At 43.0% G+C, this 20,888-nt stretch overlaps 1 protein-coding gene across 2 annotated transcripts; it reads right to left on the bottom strand.

Moving 5' to 3' along the window:
* Nucleotides 1–5,077: 5,077 nt before the first annotated feature.
* pxdc1b (PX domain containing 1b) lies at nucleotides 5,078–19,799 on the bottom strand. 2 transcript variants are annotated; one of them, XM_014180930.3, is made up of 6 exons: nucleotides 19,608–19,799; nucleotides 18,859–19,137; nucleotides 13,195–13,286; nucleotides 12,900–13,017; nucleotides 12,292–12,415; nucleotides 5,078–5,754 (listed from the first exon to the last, which is right to left on the bottom strand). In XM_014180930.3, exons 2-6 carry the CDS (start codon nucleotides 19,112–19,114, stop codon nucleotides 5,631–5,633), a joined length of 714 nt encoding a protein of 237 aa, XP_014036405.1. In that variant the 5' UTR covers nucleotides 19,115–19,137; nucleotides 19,608–19,799; the 3' UTR covers nucleotides 5,078–5,630. The 2 variants fall into 2 exon arrangements, with proteins under 2 accessions (XP_014036405.1, XP_082826829.1); XM_082970703.1 differs by lacking the exon at nucleotides 19,608–19,799 and having other exon boundaries at nucleotides 18,859–19,391.
* Nucleotides 19,800–20,888: the final 1,089 nt, after the last annotated feature.

Here is a 20,888-nt window from a genome sequence, read left to right as displayed (position 1 = left end):
ACATATTTAATGGCTTTCTTTCATTGGACCTATATTCTGAACCCAAGTCGGTTGACAAAATTGTAATTAAAGGTTTAAAGGTACACCGTATATAAAGGGTTGGCTTAAGATAAATGTACTGAAAACCCTATTGAAGGAAAAATCTACAAGAAAATCTGTTGGCCAGCAAGTGGGAGGGTTTCCACCATTGAATTAAATGAATTCAGTGCATGCAATGAAACCATGCACCTGCATGAGGTAAGTCTGCATACCAACTACTGAGAAGTGTGTAGGAAAGGCATGCATTTAAGAAATCGGAATCGGCTCCTGAGAGTTTATAACTGTTTTACCCAGAGAGAGAGGACTCATCTTTGTATCTGTGACAGGCTATCTCCATTTTGAAGTAATCAATTTTCTTCTTCACGATTGGCTGATCCCTCCTGATGACTCGGTTGGACATGACGCCAACAGGTTCACCAGGAGCGATCAGCCAATGAAGTTGGAAGCCCCAGACAGTTTACATTAAAATTATGGAAGCCCTCAATGGCACTGCCCATGCTAATACAGCCTTTTGGCCACTAGGTACCTCTATCATTCTCTATGGTTGTATCATATAACCTAAAATATAAGGTTTTATTACTCCATTATTTATGTTTTGTTGTCATAGGAGTCTTTGTAGACAAACAATGTACATCCATGGAATTAAATAGATTCTGATTGTGTGTGTAATTCTGATACCTACCACAAGATGGCTCTGTTTCACACATCCTGAAGATGTACGCCTTGATTTGCAGTATCTGTTGCTTTTCCATTCTTCCATTGAGGTATAACTCTCAGATATTGCCACAATGATCAATTATGAAACAGTAACTGTCAAGGTAATTTTTATTATAAACATTTTTATTATAAAAATGTAATATAATTGTTACATAGCCTACCAATCATAGGCAGAATGAATGATTATAAATAAGTATTAACCCTTGGTTTAATATGTCCGCACTCCTGCGGAAATCTAATTAACATTATACAAAAAAAATAAAAAATCTGTCTGTTTAAGCTAGAGATATTTTTTTTGCGTGGGCTGCATCTCAATCCATCGTATCTGCCGATATCACCCATCCGCATCTGTGGTAAAAGGTGGCAGAGCTAGCACAGTGTTTGTCAAACCATGAGACATCCCGAAAATCGGTCTCCTCACGAAAACATCTGTAGCGTCCGAACCGTTTGGCCTACAAACTATTGAAAGATGACTCTTACGAACACGACAATGTTCTCTGTTTTGCTCTACCATTCCCACCAGCCTCACAAGACTCGTCTGAAGTCAGTATAGCCTCTCATGCCAACTTCTGTCTGTAGCGTCCGGAACGGTCGTCCCTCTGTGGAAAGCTGAGGCTCTCACAAACATGACTATGTTCTCCGTTTTGCTCTAGGACGCCAACAAGCCTCACAAGACTCATCTGAAGGTCCCGGTACCAGTTAAAATAATATACTGCTCAAAAAAATAAAGGGAACACTTAAACAACACATCCTAGATCTGAATGAAATAAATAATCTTATTAAATTCTTTTTTCTTTACATAGTTGAATGTGCTGACAAAAAAAATCACACAAAAATAATCAATGGAAATCCAATTTATTAACCCATGGAGGTCTGGATTTGGAGTCACACTCAAAATTAAAGTGGAAAACCACACTACAGGCTGATCCAACTTTGATGTAATGTCCTTAAAACAAGTCAAAATGAGGCTCAGTAGTGTGTGTGACCTCCACGTGCCTGTATGACCTCCCTACAACGCCTGGGCATGCTCCTGAAGAGGTGGCGGATGGTCTCCTGAGGGATCTCCTCCCAGATCTGGACTAAAGCATCCGCCAACTCCTGGACAGTCTGTGGTGCAACGTGGCGTTGGTGGATGGAGCGAGACATGATGTCCCAGATGTGCTCAATTGAATTCAGGTCTGGGGAACGGGCGGGCCGGTCCATAGCATCAATGCCTTCCTCTTGCAGGAACTGCTGACACACTCCAGCCACATGAGGTCTAGCATTGTCTTGCATTAGGAAGAACCCAGGGCCAACCGCACCAGCATATGGTCTCACAAGGGGTCTGAGGATCTCATCTCGGTACCTAATGTCAGTCAGGCTACCTCTGGCGAGCACATGGAGGGCTGTGCGGCCCCCCAAAGAAATGCCACCCCACACCATGACTGACCCACCGCCAAACCGGTCATGCTGGAGGATGTTGCAGGCAGCAGAACGTTCTCCTCGGCGTCTCCAGACTCTGTCACGTGCTCAGTGTGAACCTGCTTTCATCTGTGAAGAGCACAGGGCGCCAGTGGCGAATTTGCCAATCTTGGTGTTCTCTGGCAAATGCCAAACGTCCTGCACGGTGTTGGGCTGTAAGCACAACCCCCACCTGTGGACGTCGGGCCCTCATACCACCCTCATGGAGTCTGTTTCTGACCGTTTGAGCAGACACATGCACATTTGTGGCCTGCTGGAGGTCATTTTGCAGGGCTCTGGCAGTGCTTCTCCTGCTCCTCCTTGCACAAAGGCGGAGGTAGCGGTCCTGCTGCTGGGTTGTTGCCCTCCTACGGCCTCCTCCACGTCTCCTGATGTACTGGCCTGTCTCCTGGTAGCGCCTCCATGCTCTGGACACTACGCTGACAGACACAGCAAACCTTCTTGCCACAGCTCGCATTGATGTGCCATCCTGGATGAGCTGCACTACCTGAGCCACTTGTGTGGGTTGTAGACTCCGTCTCATGCTACCACTAGAGTGAAAGCACCGCCAGCATTCAAACGTGACCAAAACATCAGCCAGGAAGCATAGGAACTGAGAAGTGGTCTGTGGTCCCCACCTGCAGAACCACTCCTTTATTGGGAGTGTCTTGCTAATTGCCTATAATTTCCACCTGTTGTCTATTCCATTTGCACAACAGCATGTGAAATTTGTCAATCAGTGTTGCTTCCTAAGTGGACAGTTTGATTTCACAGAAGTGTGATTGACTTGGAGTTACATTGTGTTGTTTAAGTGTTCCCTTTATTTTTTTGAGCAGTGTATATTGAAGTATATATGGAGATAGTTTAGTGCCTAAAATAAGGGGATAAACACTTTTTTTAAAAATAGTTCCCTGGTCTTTCTTATATCTCTCAGATATTGGACAGACACTTCATAATGAACTGTTATTCAACACGTTTCTATTGGTTAATAACAGTAGGCCTAATGCCAAATTCAATGTTTCATCCAATATTTTTTTTTTGGGGGGGGGGGGGGGTTAAATAGCTAATAATCCTTGTTATGACCATCTTATAACAATTCCATATGTTAGTTTAGAGCCCCCCTCCAGACAGGATTTAGACTCTAGATTAATATAATTAATACTGAGCAGATACAGTATGTTTCAAGATATGTCTCACTGGCCGTAAGCATATCAACAAGGTTTTCAAGGCGGGTCACGGTTAGCTTAGCGATATGACAGCCAGTCTGTCAAACATTTGGACTATAAAAATAAATAACCTCTTTAACATTATATTAAATTCTAATATCATTGTCATAAAACAAAACAAAAAGCATCATCTTCGAAATGATCACACCGATGTCTGACATTGAACTTGTCATACTGGTGTGTTCAAAGAGTGTGGCGGAGAGACCAGAGTACTGGAGTTTGGTTGGGTAATCCTGAGAACACGCAGGATTGGTTGAGTACCGTTTAGCCATGACTGATGGATGCATGCACACTGCACAAGGTCCTTCACGAATCAATGTCTACTGTCTAGACTGACTCGGAACAGAAATGAATACAATCAACTGTTCCATACATAATTTTCCTTTTAAATAGTCCAGTTCCTTATTTCAGCATAGAGTTGCTAGTGGTGGGATTTTCCTTCTCTCCCATGGGAGCATTAAGAAGGATGTGGTGCCATTTCTCCAATGCAGCCAGTCAACAAAACCACCTCCAGTGCCCAAAAATATGTGCTTTTTCCTCCTCTTTAGGCTCTCTGCCTCTGGGAAAATAGAGAAGAAAGCAGGAAGAGAAAAAAAGTGGGATAGTTTCACATGTTGATTAAGACCTGGGTTTTTCTCACGGGCTGAGCAATGGGCATGACTGTGTTGCTAACTAGGGGAGGGGAGTTTAGGGTTGGGTAAAGGCCCCATGTGCCAAGTTTCAGAATGTTCAGCGCCTGTGGATTCAGGGGAGGGCAAACCCCTGTGGCTACAGAACAATACAGAGCAGAGGAAGACAGACAGCTAGCTAGCTACGTAGCTACCTACCCAGTAGCCAGAGGGCTCAATGCTGCTGCAGCTTCACACATAGAGAAAAACTAGACTCACTTCTGTAGGGAGACAGGGACACGTGTGAGCGACTAAACAAGTTACCACTACAGGACTGCTGAATGTGCAGACAGCTGGAAAACCTTCAATGGAAACAAATGCGGAGTCAATTATTTTGTTTTTTTAATCTTTAATTTGACTTGAAATGTGGACAGAAACAATGTTGGGGCATGCCATATTTTCAAATGTGCCATTCCCACATGTTTGGTGTCAAATGATGTCTTATTTAGTGATATTGGGAAAATCACGTTGTGGCTGTGGTTAAACTGGTGTTTATTTGTCGAACAACAGGAAGAGGAAAATCCAGTGTTGGCCTAAATTCCCTTATAGTGGTTTTCCACACAACATTGTCATTTGTTTTCTTTAGAAACAGAGAAGATTTGTTCCTCCAGTGGCTGGCTACGCTGCCAACTCCCACACAGAGACTATAGTCAGCTGTTGGACTGAGTTGTGGAACTACAGTAGCCTATACAGCATAATACAGGGTCTGACATGGCCTTGCTTGAACCAGCAAAACACTGCTTGCGTACACAATGCACATGATAACAAATCCCCTAGATGATTACTCAACTGTTACATTTTTGCTACTCAAACCAATCTGGTACTGTCATTCATACAGTGATGTAGTGTTCCGATTTGATGTTTTGAATACAATAACACCCCTAACCTGTCGTCCTAACAATAGGTTTGGTGAGGAAAAGTCACATTGAACCAAAAGAAAGTTAATTTCCCATTCAATCCCAATTAGAAAAATCAAGCTATCACTCCACATAAAACAACAATCTTTCATAATACTGGTTGTAATGACAACACTGCCGTTTAAGGCTGATACTGAACACAGTTCTATGGAGTACACCAAGTTCAATCCCACAGAAAACCATAACGCACCATTGTAGAGGAGAGACACAGGAAGCAGTTTGATGAGCAAGAAATGGGCAATCTCCTTATAACCCCATCTTGAGACATCAACTTGAGGATAGAGGATGAGGCACACTGGTGATATCACAGACATTGGACTTTGTAAGCCAGTGATATTAAATCTCTCTCTATACAATCTTTCTGTGAGTAATACTACAGTCTGTCTGTCCATACAGCCACTGAACCCCAGGATCTGCTCTCCGATTCGACAGAGAAAGCTGCCATGACAAACGTTGGCCTATAAGCAGCAGTAGCAAAGTTAATCGGTGCAGTTGTACAGCTACTGAAACGTTTGTGGCCAACATGCTGGACAGAGCTGTCCACAGCTAGGTCACGTGATGTGGGTTGGTTTCTGACAGCATCTGAGCAGGCAGTGATGTTAACCGTCAGCCATTTTGGCTCCTCATTCCAGGATGTCCGTCTCAAAGGGGACCAGATGGTAGTAAGACAGGTTTGTGACGTAGGCATCTGAGTCATCATCACTGATGTCTGGTTCCACCGTCAGGAACTCCCTGCCATCCTCGTACCTAAGAGAGGAAAACGCCAGACATGGGTATCACTCAACTCACTGGGCACACACTGGTTGAATCATAGTTGTTTCCACGTCCTATTAATTCAATTACGTTAAATCAATGTGGAATAGATGTTGAATTGATGTCCGTGCCCAGTAGGAATGGACCAAGTGGTCAACCCATACTAAGACACAGAATTTACTAAAACATATGTTCAATATACTGAATCCAAACAGCAAAGCACTATACAACATCATGAAATTATCTTCCAATCCTGCCTACATTCCTTTATTTAGAATAGCATCACCATCCCACTGCTGTGATGAATTCTAACTATAGGTAAGATTGTCTTGTATGATATGATCATGCACTTGTGTAACATTCACTTTTTTATTTATTTAACCAGGTAGGCCAGTTGAGAAAAAGTTCTCATTTACATCTGCGAGCTGGCCAAGATAAAGCAAAGCAGTGCGACAAAAACAACAGAGTTACACATAAACAACGTAGAGTCAATAACACAATAGAAAAATCAATGTACAGTGTGTGCAAATGTAGAAGAGTAGGGAGGTAAGGCAATAAATAGGCCATAGAGGCGAAATAATTACAATTTAGCATTAACACTGGAGTGACAGATGTGCAAGTAGAGAATAGAGATACTGGGGTATAAAAGTGCAAGAGGATAAGTAACAATATGGGGATGAGGTAGTTGTGTGTGCTATTTACAGATTGGCTGTGTACATGTACAGTGATCGATCGGTAAGCTGCTCAGACAGCTGATGCTTAAACTCAGAGAGGGAGATATAAGACTCCAGCTTCAGTGATTTTTGCAATTCGTTCCAGTCATTGGCAGCAGAGAACTGGAAGGAAAGGAGGCCAAAGGAAGTGTTGGCTTTGGGGATGACCAGTGAAATATACCTGCTGGAGTGCGGGCTACGGGTGGGTGTAGCTATGGTAGCCAGTGAGCTAAGATAAGGCAGGGCTTTACCTAGCAGAGACCGGTAAATGACCTGGAGCCAGTGGGTTTGGCGATGAGTATGAAGCGAGGGCCAGCCAACGAGAGTGTACAGGTCGCAATGGTGGGTAGTATATGGGGCTTTGGTGACAAAATGGATGGCACTGTGATAGACTGCATCCAATTGGTTGAGTAGAGTGTTGGATGCTATTTTGTAAATGATATCGCCGAAGTCATTTAAGAGCAGTTGGAGGCAATGGAAGGAGAGTTGTAATGGCATTGAAGCTCGTCTGGAGGTTAGTTAACACAGTGTCTAAAGAAGGGCTAGAATGGTGTTGTCTGCGTAGAGGTGTATCAGAGAATCATCAGCAGCAAGAGCGACATTATTGATGTATACAGAGAAGAGATTCGGCCCGAGAATTGAACCCTGTGGCACCCCCATAGAGACTGCCAGAGGTCCAGACAACAGGCCCTCCGATTTGACACACTGAACTCTATCTGAGAAGTAGTTGGTGAACCAGGCGAGGCAGTCATTTGAGAAACCAAGGCTGTTTAGTCTGCCGATAAGAATGTGGTGACTGACAGAGTCGAAAGCCTTGGCCAGGTCGATGAATACGTCTGCACAGTAATGTCTCTTATCGATGGCGGTTATGATATCGTTTAGGACCTTGAGCGTGGCTGAGGTGCACCCATGACCAGCTCTGAAACCAGATTGCATAGTGGAGAAGGTACGGCAAGATTCGACATGGTTGGTAATCTGTTTGTTAACTTTGCTTTCAAAGACCTTAGAAAGGCAGGGTAGGATAGATATAGGTCTGTAGCAGTATGAGTCTAGAGTGTCTCTCCCTTTGAAGAGGGAGATGATCGCGACAGCTTTCCAATCTTTGGGAATCTCAGACGATACGAAAGAGAGGTTGAACAGGCTAGTAATAGGGGTTGCAACAATTTCGGCAGATCATTTTAGAAAGAGAGGGTAGAGATTGTCTAGCCCAGCTGATTTGTAGGGGGTCCAGATTTTGCAACTCTTTCAGAACATCAGCTATCTGGATTTGGGTGAAGGAGAAATGGGGGAGGCTTGGGCGAGTTGCTGTGGGGGGTGCCGGGCAGTTGACCGGGGTAGGGGTAGCCAGGTGGAAAGCATGGCCAGCCGTAGAAAAATGCTTATTGAAATTCTCAATTATAGTGGATTTATCGGTGGTGACAGTGTTTCATAGCCTCAGTGCAGTGGGCAGCTGGGAGGAGGTGCTCTTATTCTGCATGGACTTTACAGTGTCCCAGAACCTTTTTGAGTTTGTGCTACAGGATGCAAATTTCTGTTTGAAAAAGCTAGCCTTAGCTTTCCTAACTGCCTGCGTATATTGGTTCCTAACTTCCCTGAAAAGTTGCATATCACGGGGGCTATTCGATGCTAATGCAGTATGCCACAGGATGTTTTTGTGCTGGTCAAGGGCAGTCGGGTCTGGAGTGAACCATGGGCTATATCTGTTCCTGGTTCCAATTTTTTTTAATGGAGCATGCTAATTTAAGATGGTGAGGGGGGCACTTTTAAAGAATAACCAGGCATCCTCTACTGACGGGATGAGGTCAGTATCATTCCAGGATACCCCGGCCAGGTCGATTATAAAGGCCTGCTCGCTGAAGTGTTTTAGGGAGCTTTCTACAGTGAGGGGTGGTCATTTGACCACAGACCCATTACGGATGCAGGCAATGAGGCAGTGATCGCTGAGATCTTGGTTGAAAACAGCAGAGGTGTATTTGGAGGGCAGGTTGGTTAGGATTATATCTATGAGGGTGCCCATGTTTACGGATTTGGGGTTGTACCTGGTAGGTTCATTGATAATTTGTGTGAGATTGAGGGCATCAAGCTTAGATTGTAGGATGGCCTGGGTGTTAAGCATGTCCCAGTTTAGGTCACCTAACAGCATGAGCTCTGAAGATAGATGGGGGGGCAATCAATTCACATATGGTGTCCAGGTCACAGCTGGGGGCAGAGGGGGGTCTATAGCAAGCTGCAAGGGTGAGAGACTTGTTTCTGGAAAGGTGGATTTTTAAAAGACAGAACTCTGCAGGGTATCTCTGCAGTAGATTGCAACTCTGCCCCCTTTGGCAGTTCTATCTTGGCGGAAAATATTATAGTTTGGGATGGAAGTTTTAGGGTTTTTGGTGGTCTTCCTAAGCCAGGATTCAGACATGGCTAAGACATCTGGGTTGGCAGAGTGTGCTAAAGCAGTGAATAAAATAAACTTAGGGAGGAGGCTTCTAATGTTAACATGCATGAAACCAAGGCTTTTACGGTTACATAAGTCAATAAATGAGAGCACCTGGGGAATAGGAGTGGAGCTAGGCACTGCAGGTCCTGGATTAACCTCTACGTCACCAGAGGAACAAAGGAGAAGTAGGCTAAGGGTACGGCTAAAGGCTATAAGAACTGGTCGTCTCGTACGTTCGGAACAGAGAGTTAAAGGAGTAGGTTTCTGGGTGCGATAGAATAGATTCAAGGCATAATGTACAGACAAAGGTTTGGTAGGATGTGAGTACATTGGAGGTAAACCTAGGCATTGAGTGATGAGACAGATATTGTCTCTAGAAACATTTAAACCAGGTGATGTCATTGCATATGTGGGAGATGGAACTAAATGGTTGGTTAAGGCATATTGAGCAGGGCTAGAGGCTCTACAGTGAAATAAAACAATAATCGCTAACCAGAACAGTGATGGACAAGGCATATCATATTGATATTAGGGAGAGGCATGCATAGCCGAGTGATCTTAAGGGTCCAGTGACTGGTTGGGCTGGCTGGAGACACGGCGATTCAGACTGCTAGTAGGCCGGGGCTAGCAAGCTAGCCGAAGGGTCTTAGAGGGACGTCGCGACGGAGGAAAGTCTGTTTTAGCCTCCTCGTGCGGTTCCATCGATAGACCAGTCGTGATGGATTAGTAGGGTTCCGTGTATCAGAGGGGTCTAGTCCAATTGGCAAATGGATCTATTCAGCTAACAGTGCAATATGCTCTAGACAGCTAGTGGGCCACGGCTAGCAGATGGGCATTCAGGGGACGTCGCGACGAAGGGGCCCGTTGGAAAAAAGACCCTCGGGCAGATTACGTCGGTAGTCCAGTCGTGATGGATAAGCAGGGCTTCGTGTGGTAAAAGGGGCCCAGGCCGATTGGCAAAATAGGAATAGTGGTACAAGAAATTGGCCGATGTACCTATTAGCCAACAGTCCGATATGGTCTAGACAGCTAGCGGGCCGCGGATAGCAGGCTAGCAGATGGGCATTCAGGGGACGTCACGACTTAGGAGCCAGTTGAGTCACCCCCTCGAGCAGATTACGTCGGTAGTCCAGTCGTGAAGAATCGGCGGGGTTCCGTACCCTGTAGCGGCAGTAAAAGGGGGTCAGGAGTGGCTGATGGACCTCTTCAGCTAGCCGGGAGATTGGCCTAGCTCCAGGCTAATTGGTGCTTGCTTCGGGACAGAGATGTTAGCCAGAAGTAGTCACTCGGATTGCAGCTAGCTAGCTACGATGACCCAGGTGAGAAGGTTCCAAGTGAGAAGGTTCAGTTAAAGTCTGAAGTTTACATACACCTTAGCCAAATACATTTAAACTCAGTTTCACAATTCCTGACATTTAATCCATGTAACAAAATCCCTGTCTTAGGTCAGCTAGGATCACCACTTTATTTTAAGAATGTGAAATGTCAGAATAATAGTAGAGAGAATTATTTATTTCAGCTTTTATTTCTTTCATCACATTCCCAGTGGGTCAGAAGTTTACAGTCACTCAATTCGTATTCAGTAGCAATGCCTTTAAATTGTTTAACTTGGGTCAAACATTTCGGGTAGCCTTCCACAAGCTTCCCACAATAAGTTGGGTGAATTTTGGCCCATTCCTCCTGACAGAGCTGGTGTAACTGAGTCAGGTTTGTAGGCCTCCTTGCTCGCACACGCTTTTTCAATTCTACCCACAAATTTTCTATAGGATGAGGTCAGGTGTGATGGCCCCTCCAATACCTTGACTTTGATGTCCTTAAGCCATAACTTTGGAAGTATGCTTGGGGTCATTGAACATTTGGAAGACCCATTTGCGACCAAGTGTTAACTTCCTGACTGATGTCTTGAGATGTTGCTTCAATGTATCCACGTAATTTTCCGTCCTCATGATGCCATCTATTTTGTGAAGTGCACCAGTCCCTCCTGCAGCAAAGCACCCCCACAACATGATGCTGCCACTCCTGTGCTTCACGGTTGGGATGGTGTTCTTTGGCTTGCTAGCCTCCCCCTTTTTCCTCCAAACATAACGATGGTCATTATGGCCAAACAGTTCTATTTTTGTTTCATCAGACCAGAGGACATTTCTCCAAAAAGTACAATCTTTGTCCCCATGTGCAGCTGCAAACCGTAGTCTGTTTTTTTTATGGCGGTTTTGGAGCAGTGGCTTCTTCCTTGCTGAGCGGTCTTTCAGGTTGTCAATATAGGACTTGTTTTACTGTGGATATAGATACTTTTGTACCTGTTCCCCCAGCATCTTCACAAGGTCCTTTGCTGTTGTTCTGGGATTGATTTGCACTTTTCGCACCAAAGTATGTTCATCTCTAGGAGACAGAACGCGTCTCCTTCCTGAGCGGTATCACGGCTGCGTGGTCCCATGGTGTTAATACTTGTGTACTATTGTTTGTACAGATGAACGCGGTACCTTCAGGCGTTTGGAAATTGCTCCCAAGGATGAACCAGACTTGTGGAGGTCTTGCCTGATTTCTTTTGATTTTCCCATGATGTCAAGCAAAGAGGCACTGAGTTTGAAGGTAGGCCTTGAAATAAATCCACAGGTACACCTCCAATTGAATCAAATGATGTCAATTAGCCTAACAGAAGCTTCTAAAGCCATGACATAATTTTCTGGAATTTTCCAAGCTGTTTAAAGGCACAGTCAATTCACAATTAACAGTTCGTACATGGGACGGGACAAGACAACAGAAGTCTGACTGCTACGCCATCTTGGTATCACTTGAGCAATATGACATTTCCGCATTGTAATATTTGGTGAAAAGTATTTTGTTGTGGAGACTGAGTAAAGGCCCCTCCCTAGCTTCCCTCCTCAAACCCCACCCAGGGAAGGAAGAGGTGCACTGAGACACTTCCTGAGGAGGGGGACCCTGGAACCGCTTTGAAATTCAAGGAATGCATGGTACTCACATACTCAAAAGGGCACACACAAACGCTTGTGATCCTAAAAAGGTCCCTGTCGGTGTGTGTGTCCCTGTAAGTGTTTGTGTAGTAAAGAGAATGTGAACTGTACAAAAAGTAACAGGATATATCATGTTTGTATAATAAAATAGGCCTAAATTCAGGAGAAAACCAGAATGACTGAGGTTGAAGAAGAAAACGCGTGATACTGCCATGCTTCTCTGGTTTTGTGGTGCAGGGAGTTACAGTCCAAAGTCAACATTATATTACAAATATAAAAATAACTCCCGCACACACAATTTCACCTTTGTTATGAGGTTGAAGAAATGCCCATTTGTCTCAATACACAATGACATTGATACTGACTGGTAAGGTGATTCTAACAGGTAAAAGAAGTCGTAAAGTCATGTGTTACTTACAGGTGTTCTGCAGAGCCAGCAGCAGAGTCAGTGGATGAGGGTCTCTCTTCGTCTTGTGGCAGACTCTCATCAAACACGATTGTCTCAGTGTTGGCCAGACAGAAGCCATTGGAACGCATGATCTCTGTAGGGCACATAACACATTCTACAATTTAGGACATGAACAGTCTACCCCATGTTTTGTCTGTTGTTTATATGTCCTGTAAGGAATTCTTTATAACGCAAGACACATTTCTGTGAAAAATGACAATACAATTCCAGCTTATCTGATCCTATATTAACCATTACTCAGAGGTTTCCTGGTTCGGATGTCAAGTGGGGCATGCTGTAGTTGTCGAATTGCATAGGTTGTTTGGGTGGTTAAAAGGAAAGTTACTTCATTTTTTATTTTATTTAACTAGGCAAGTCAGTTAAGAACAAATTCTTATTTACAATGACAGCCTACCCGTCATGGCCGGTTGTGATACAGCCTGGAATCAAACCTGGGTCTGTAGTGACGCCTCTAGCACTGAGATGCAGTGCCTTAGACAGCTGCGCCACTCGGGAGCCCCAGTTAATACTGGGAAGAAAGCAGAGTGTTTTCCCTGTGTTTCACCACGAATCAATACCTGATATCTTGTATGGACTCTGGAAGCATGGCTGGATCTTGTGGACGTTGTCATTCTTCAGCACTTGGTCCAGCGGTGATCGCTCAAAGAATGTCAACACCACCTCTGACCTAGAATACTGTGGAGACAGACAGTACAGATAGTATGAGCATGGGCTCTATTTATGAGAACCATACACAATGCATTATAATTAATCTGAGTCAAATGTTGTAAGGTGTATAAATGAATAGGTTTGCATACATGTTAATCAAATCCAATGTGTACAGAGGGCAGTACTAGACTTGTAGTGACCCACCTTCCATGGCATGTTGATGGCATTCTTCAGTAGCTTCTCCACCTCATTTAGTTTCAGCTCAATGTCATTGGCCTCTTTAATCTTAACCAGACCTAAACACAAAATGACACAAACATAACGCAGAATCAAAGGTTATTACCACTTTTTTTATTGTATTAATCTCACAAAACTGAAAAGCTTAGGTCTGAAGTAAATTCTCAGGTAACAAACAAGGTACACATTTAAAATCGATTTGATTCCCAAGACAAACCACACGCCATCATTTCGAGACAGCCTGAGCTTTCAGACCAAAATAACTCTCCTACTGAGAGAACATGAGGTAAATCCTATCTGTGCATCCACCATAACAATAGGGCAGCTACTTTGACCTTTGTGTCAACTAGCATATTATCTATCCACAGGCCAGAACACACAACAAAGGTTAAATGGGAGGAGGGCCCAATTCAACTTTACTCATGTAAAAAAGGTCGCCAAAAAATATATATAGTTGAAAAAGGTGGCAATCAGTTAAATGAGATAACCTTTATATTCACAATCACAATGCTCCTGTGATATTTGTTCTGGGCATGGCAAGTGCAGAGAAACACAAATAGACTTCTTTAAGTTAAGTGGACAGTTTTAAGAGCATGCAACTGCACGTGTCACAAATAGGGTAACCAGCAAGAACGCCAACATGGTTTCAGTAAATGCTAGGTAATAGGCAGCACAGAATCTGAAAGTGGTAACAGCAGAATATAGGGGAACTGCAGTATAGACGTACAGTACACCTATCTACCTTAGCAGCATGACACATGGATTAACAATGCAAGGTATAAGAGAGGTTTAAGATTTAGAAGCTGGGTGGAGAGTTTCACTTTGGGAATAAGCACTAGCAATGAGGACTTTAACATTGGCAAAGTATGAGATGTACAAGGGATACATCTGAACACATGTCCAAAAAAAAAAGAGTGGAAAGTAGCCCGCTTAGTTGGTTTGGACCTATAATAAACAGGGGGGTGTGTGAGTGAATATGTACTTAAGCCTTTACAATCCAATGATGCCGAGTGAAAACTAGTGACTATGACGCATTAGTCATTAGTTCTGCCTTCCAGTTCCAACTAGTCCCAAAATATCATGTACGGCCATTCATAGTCATGATGACTACGATAGTGAGGTTGATGATGACGATCCTCCAGAAAACTACTGATGAGGTCTTACTGAGGTGATGTGACTAGTACGCACGATGCAGCCACAGAGCTGCTCCCTTCGGATAGACAGAGGGCTGCGTAAGAGGATGTGAGGCAGCGCTCTGCTGATGTAACAATCTCATTCATTTCTAATGGCCCATAGTCATGACATTATGCCTCAGGGTTTGAGGAGTGATTAGGTCATGAAATGGCTGTTTTTAGTTTAAAAAAAAAAAAGGAGTGCACACTGTATAGGGAATATGATGCCATTTGAGAGGCAGCCATAGAATCCCCCACCCAGGGCTGTACCTCACAGGGTTCCAGGATCCTATTCTTCTTTTTAAGAGATAAACAGCTCGGTTTGTCCAAACCAGCAAGAGTCTATAAAAAAAAGATATAACGACCAATAAGTGCTTGTTTGTCTGCGAATAAGAGGTTTATTGTATTTTTTATTATAGGCTTAGACGTATGATTAGTATTCTTGGTTATGTCATGGTAGAGTTACAGTGTGCCATTTTGAATATTATATGGTCTTCTCTTCTTTATTGGATGTTTCATTTGAAAGACATGCCTAATAACCCAGGGAGCATAGCCTCAAGGAAAAAGCAACAAATCTACGCCACACATGGCGGTTGCTCAAATGCAACAAACATGAAGATAACGGTCCTCAGACAAAACTCGAAACCGCCTCGCTGTTTTCTGTGTAAACAGATGTTTGGAAATCTGTCCACAGGATTTCACCTTTGATATGGAAACGTGAGCAACATGAGCGCTGGCGTGGAATGCCAAAATAAAGTTGCAGATTTAAAAATGGAACACAACCACTAAACATATTCCTCTCCCAATGAATTATATTTCGAAGTTGAAGCTAAATATATAGAAATGGTGGTCGTCTGAAAATAAGCCATGAAATATTTTGAAACTAAAACCAGCTGTGTTTGTTCCGACCAGGCTCCCTGAGTGCATGTCCTCACTTCCTGTGGCAGAGTCCTTTTCCTGTCTCCACTTCCTGGAATCTCGTTGAAGAGGGAATCACTAAACTTGTGTTTTCTGTTCTCCTTGTGTAACACTATAAGTATGGGGCCAAATTGGTCTAATAATTGTCCTCTTTACCAGCATTCTGGCCATTCAAACTGTTCCCATGTGCACATCAAAGAATTGCCTGTAGCCAAGAAATAGGCCAACAGTAGTTCATAGCCTACATTTAGTTGAATGAAGAACACTGCATAGATACTGCTAGTATCTTTACCAACAAAAATCATGTTTTCCTGCCCATTGTAGCGAGCATATTATTACTTTCTCGCTTTTTTAAGTGTAGCTACAACCATTTATGGTGGTAGATTTTGTAATTAAACAGGCTTACAATGTAATGAAAAAGTGTAGTTACACAATTAACTACTTCATGTGATACCTGTTTGTGCTGTCATTTGCATATCAACCATGGCAGGAGGACAGACAACATGACAGGAAGCATGACCCTCCGCGTCATCCTTACACATGATATTTCAACATTTATTAGACATTATCAACAGCTATTTCACAACAACATCCTACAGCACATCAGACCAGCCCATGTCAGCATGATACTACAACATTATAGCCTTTGGTAGTGTCACGTACTGCAACATTATCTAACCACCATCTCCCTGGTTAGATTAGTATGTTCCCTAAGGTGTTGCCGTTTGATCATTAGATACAGAGCACCAAATTCCATTATAAGTCTTTGGTTAAACCTTTAAACAGAGTTCTCGGCTGTCCTCTCCGTCACCAGTGTAGTGTGAGTCAGTTATGTTTGGGCGGTGCCCTCATGACTGGCTCTCATGCCAGCAGAACCAGCACGTCACTTCCTGTCTGTGATGCCCACTCCAGGGTCACATGTCAGGTGACTGATGATGAAGGCCTAAGCAGACCACAGTAGGGGCTAGCCTAAATATAGGAGGCCCACTCCTTCAGCCAGGCCTGTGTATCACCCTCTCACCACAATGACCTCAGCCTGAAAGTTCCCTAGATGTTCTGCACGCCTCTCTTGTTGCCTGGGTACAGCACAGAAACAAGAGTAGGGCCAGAAACAGTGTGAATAAAGAACACAGCATAGGGGAAGCAAGGACAGCTAGAGCTATGTCCACTTTTCATCTGAGTGCCAATTAGAAGACGGATCTAAATAAAATATCGAGCCGGGGTGGAAATTAAAAGAAGGGCATGGGGAAATGGAATGGGATTAATCTGTGGCCAACTATCCATCACTGACATGATTCAACTCTACCGACACCACTACTGGACTAACACTTGGATGAAGTCCCTATTTCAATACCCATCTCCCTCTATTCGTCTCTCAACCAACAAGACATGAGAATGGACGATGAGACACCAGGAAAAGAAGAAGTGCAAAGTGAGTCGTTTTTTTGCCCCATGTTTCTCTCGTCCCATCATGCATCACACACAGCCGAGAAAGGAGAAGAGCCAATCCTCAGCAGTGACAGCTATTTTCGGTGTATGGGAAGGAAGCAGAGCCTTCCAGTCACCACAAAAAGGCTGGCGTGGGGGGACAGTTTACAAAACACACTTACTGTAGGCTGAGCGAACACAGACAAAATAGAAGTACCAGAGAGGCTGTGCAGGGTGAACACCCAGCTATCAAATTTGGTTCCTTGGAAGTTGTGGGAACATATGTTTTTGGTTTACCATTGGTTCTGGGAACGAAGCCATAAGGTTCCTGACCGATAAAACTGAACGTTTCATTAAACGTTCTGAGAACAAAATATTTTTTGGGGCCTGTTCTGGGAATGTACATTTTTAGGTATAGCAGGGAGGTTCCTTTCACTGAATGTTTCAATAAGAGTTTTAATAACACTGCTAGCTTAGTTTGGATAACTGTTTTCAACTCCAAGCACAGATAAACATTTATTTGCTTATGCTTTAAACATGCAAACACATGTATTTTTTTTATTGTGGCATGGCATCAGTGAGATTCAAACATATGATATCCTGTTCTCTATCCAAGGAATTAGCCCACTGCGCCACCAGGATGGAGCTAGCCTGCCATGTTTAGTTTTTTTTAAACTCATACGAAGCTGTTCATTTTAGTCTATTCAAACAGGCTCTGCTTCCTTTCAAAGGAAATAAGCACTCATTAAGATCAGGTGTGGCCAATAAGGGGGCGTGGCCAACAGACCTGCAGAAAATGTTAGACTGAAGTACTGAAATTCACACAGAAGAACGTTGTTTCTTAACATTCGCTGAACTTTGACTTTAAACAGAACCATGTGGAAACCTGCAGAAAGTGTTATGCTGAAGATCCACGCTCTCACCAAGCTCTAAGAAACATATGGTTCTCAGAACATTATGTGCTAGCTGGGCATAGACGTGGCATGCACTGGGCATCCTGCCAGACAGCACCCAGTCTGGGCAATGTCAGGGCACCATCGTGACAGACAGGGCAGCAAGAGGTACACAACCCAGGGCCGTGCGTTTGGCTTTCATGTGTCACAATCCTTTCCAACTGTCTGAGGGTTCTGTTTATCTTTACCCATTACTACGGGATAGGATCTGCTTCTATTGCAGAACAAGCTGGTCAGCAATTCAATCACACAGGACATACAGTAGATTAGCCTAATCACAACCTAAACATTTGATAACATTTAATGCAGTATTGAAATGGTCCACAAACACTCGATAGGGGGAGTAACTGAGCCTTTCAGCGTTACCTCAACATTATTAAAGCCAATATGCAATGGATAGACCACCACCTAATTTATCCAAAACGTTCACTGACAAATCCACACATTAACCTTTTCCAATATGATTTTAATGTTGGCAGTTAGCCTGTGCTATTATAAACCTAACCCATAGCCTCCAGCTCTGAAAACCAAACAACCAAAAAGGTGCTGCTGATAAGTGATAAAGGATAGCCTAGTGATAACCAGTTAAATCAGTCCTATTGCTCTTGACTTAAGTTCCAGTCAATCATGTTAGGGAGTTCCCAGAGAACCTAAAACAGTATCCAGAATCATGTAGACCAAAGAGCAGCTATTTGATAGGTCTGATATTATGTGTCACTCCACAGTGGACCCAATCAATTATAAAACAGACAGTGTCTACCTGGGTCATGAAAACAACAATTAGTCATTATTTATCCACTGTAAATAATACAGCCACTGTATCAACTGATCTATCTATATCAGATGTGCCCATATAATTCCCACCTGTCAAAAATGCCCATTTGAATACAATAATGGATGACAAAGTTCTCAACGCTTCAAAACATTGGCAGATCTTGTTTTTTTAACTAATTAGTCTTTTGACCAATCACATCAGCTATGAAAAAGAGCTGATGTGAAAAGATCTTATGTGATTGGTCAAAAGGCCAATTAGTAGAAAAAAACATCAGAATGGTATTGTGGGTATTGTCTTCAAATGACCATATAATTTATTCATTAATTACTTAATTTAACAATTGATTAAACCCAATGTCCAGTGGCATGGTGTACACTATACCAACCTTCTATAAGCGGGGACTTGGAGAGAGCTCTTCTGTCCTCAGGGAATGATTCAACCAGTCTTTTGAACAATCTCCCAAAATCTGAATAACTCCTGTGCAAATACAAAACGTTTCTGTCTGACCACTCGGTTCTGATCTCGTAGAATTCTTCTTCCTCTCCTCGCTGACTTATGATCAGTCTCCGGATCCCGTTCACCCAGCAATCCTTGACAAACATGTTGACCAGAGACGTCCCCTCGAATATCGCCGATGCCATTCCTCAGCAGTCAGTCCAGCATTCTGAGAAGGAGTGGGACGTTGGAGTGAAGTCATGGACTTTGGAATGAAGTCATGGACTTTGGAATAACATTGCCCACCCTGAACCGGGTAAAATAACTATTTCAAATAAATCATTAACTTGTAGGCATATGGGGGGAAACCTCCGACATAATTCTAAAACCGTTACAATGTAGAAAACCAACAAAATTATTTCAGTTTCGCTTGCTCAGCCCATCACAGACGCAGTCTTAAACGTGGCACTGTCACCGCCTTCATAGTCATTAGTCATCACAGGGTAAGAAAATCATACGTTTTTACTTGATAATCCTCCCAGAATTCAAATGGACTCGAAAATAGCTACTTAGCTGTTGTTCAATTACAATGATTTATTTACTAGTCCACTTTATGTTCAGGGTCACAGATGATGACGCCTTAAAACAGTTAGTTGCCCTTCCCAAAATTATGTTAGTATTGTTCTTTTATCGTCTTACTGTTCTTCTACGAGTCTTCTGATTAACTTCATGCGTAGAAGTGAATGCAAAAGAGTTGCATATTCGATGTGCTGTTCTTCAAGGCTTTACTCCCCTGACAGTTTGTCGAGGTTTGCCTTTAGAGGATGCATCGTGCACACTGATTCCAGTGTTGACGGCTTTTGTCGCTCAGGCGAAAAATATCCGTCGGTTTCCTCCCCTCGCAGAAGTTGACTCCTCTCTCCCTCCCCTCTTCTTCTTCCTCCCTCCTTGTCAGTGTGGATACTATGCAAGGAATGCAACTGCTCAAAGAGAGACCGAATTGTCCATGTAAGCTGCCTAGGCTACTTCAAAACTTGCATGACTTTTCTTTCTGATGTACAGTTATGTTCAGCAGTTATAGTATGTCAACCTGGACTCAGGGGTAGATGTAATAACCCTCATGAAAAAGTACTACTGAATTACTACTCACTACTACACAAAACCAACTGGTATTACTACTTATTTGCTATTGAGATGTGTAGTAAACGAGTAGTGAGTTATGTAGTAATTTCAGTAGTAATGAGTGATAAATTGGGACGTTTCACTACTGGTGAACACTACATATTTCTTATTCAAATCTCTACATAATTCTCCCTTAATGACTACTGTGTAACTACTGAGCTGTTGGGTATCTACTACTTAAAACCTACACATACCTACACAATTTCTACATGTTGAATGTAGAATTACCACGTAATGCCTACACATTACTGCTGTATGCCAACTCAATCCCTCTTGAATTACTACTGCCATTTGTCTGTGTAGTGTTGTCACTACTGAATTGCTCCTTATCCTTTTTCATTTCCTACATAAACCCTTTTGAATTACTATTGAAAACGGACACATTTACTACCGTTTGCCTATTCGAAATCACAATTGACATCTTGTTTCCCTACTGTGCCACTACTAGACGAGTGCACCTGTTATTTCCTAAAGTTTCTAACTGTAGTAATCAAACAATCAATAATAAACATATACACATGCAATTGAATTAGTTTTAATTCAAATGAATTACATATTTGCACTTTTTTGTTTATCACTTTGAGGCCTTGTCTATTTTCAGCTTTTACTTAACTATCTTCTGTCACGTCCTGGCCAGTATACGGGTTAATTGTCATTGTAGTTTGGTCAGGACGTGGCAGAGGGTATTTGTTTTATGTGGTTCGGGGTGGTGTTTTGGTAAAAGGGCGTTTGATTTAGTATTTCCGGGTTTTTGGTTTATGGTCTATGTTTGTATTTCTATGTGGAGTCTAGTGAGTG

The sequence above is a fragment of the Salmo salar genome, chromosome 29, assembly GCF_965601325.2.
Source record: "Salmo salar chromosome 29, fSalSal1, whole genome shotgun sequence".
NCBI lineage: Eukaryota > Metazoa > Chordata > Actinopteri > Salmoniformes > Salmonidae > Salmo > Salmo salar.
This window is presented reverse-complemented; position numbering and strand designations above follow the sequence as displayed.

Excerpts from the sequence above, each read along its gene's own strand:
- pxdc1b (XM_014180930.3), bottom strand. The coding sequence starts at position 19,114 with ATGGCATCGGCGATATTCGAGGGGACGTCTCTGGTCAACATGTTTGTC. Across the intron at positions 12,416-12,899 it reads GAGTCCATACAAGATATCAG|AGATCATGCGTTCCAATGGC; the intron begins GTATTGATTCGT and ends TGTGCCCTACAG. Across the intron at positions 5,755-12,291 it reads GCTGGCTCTGCAGAACACCT|GTACGAGGATGGCAGGGAGT; the intron begins GTAAGTAACACA and ends TTCCTCTCTTAG.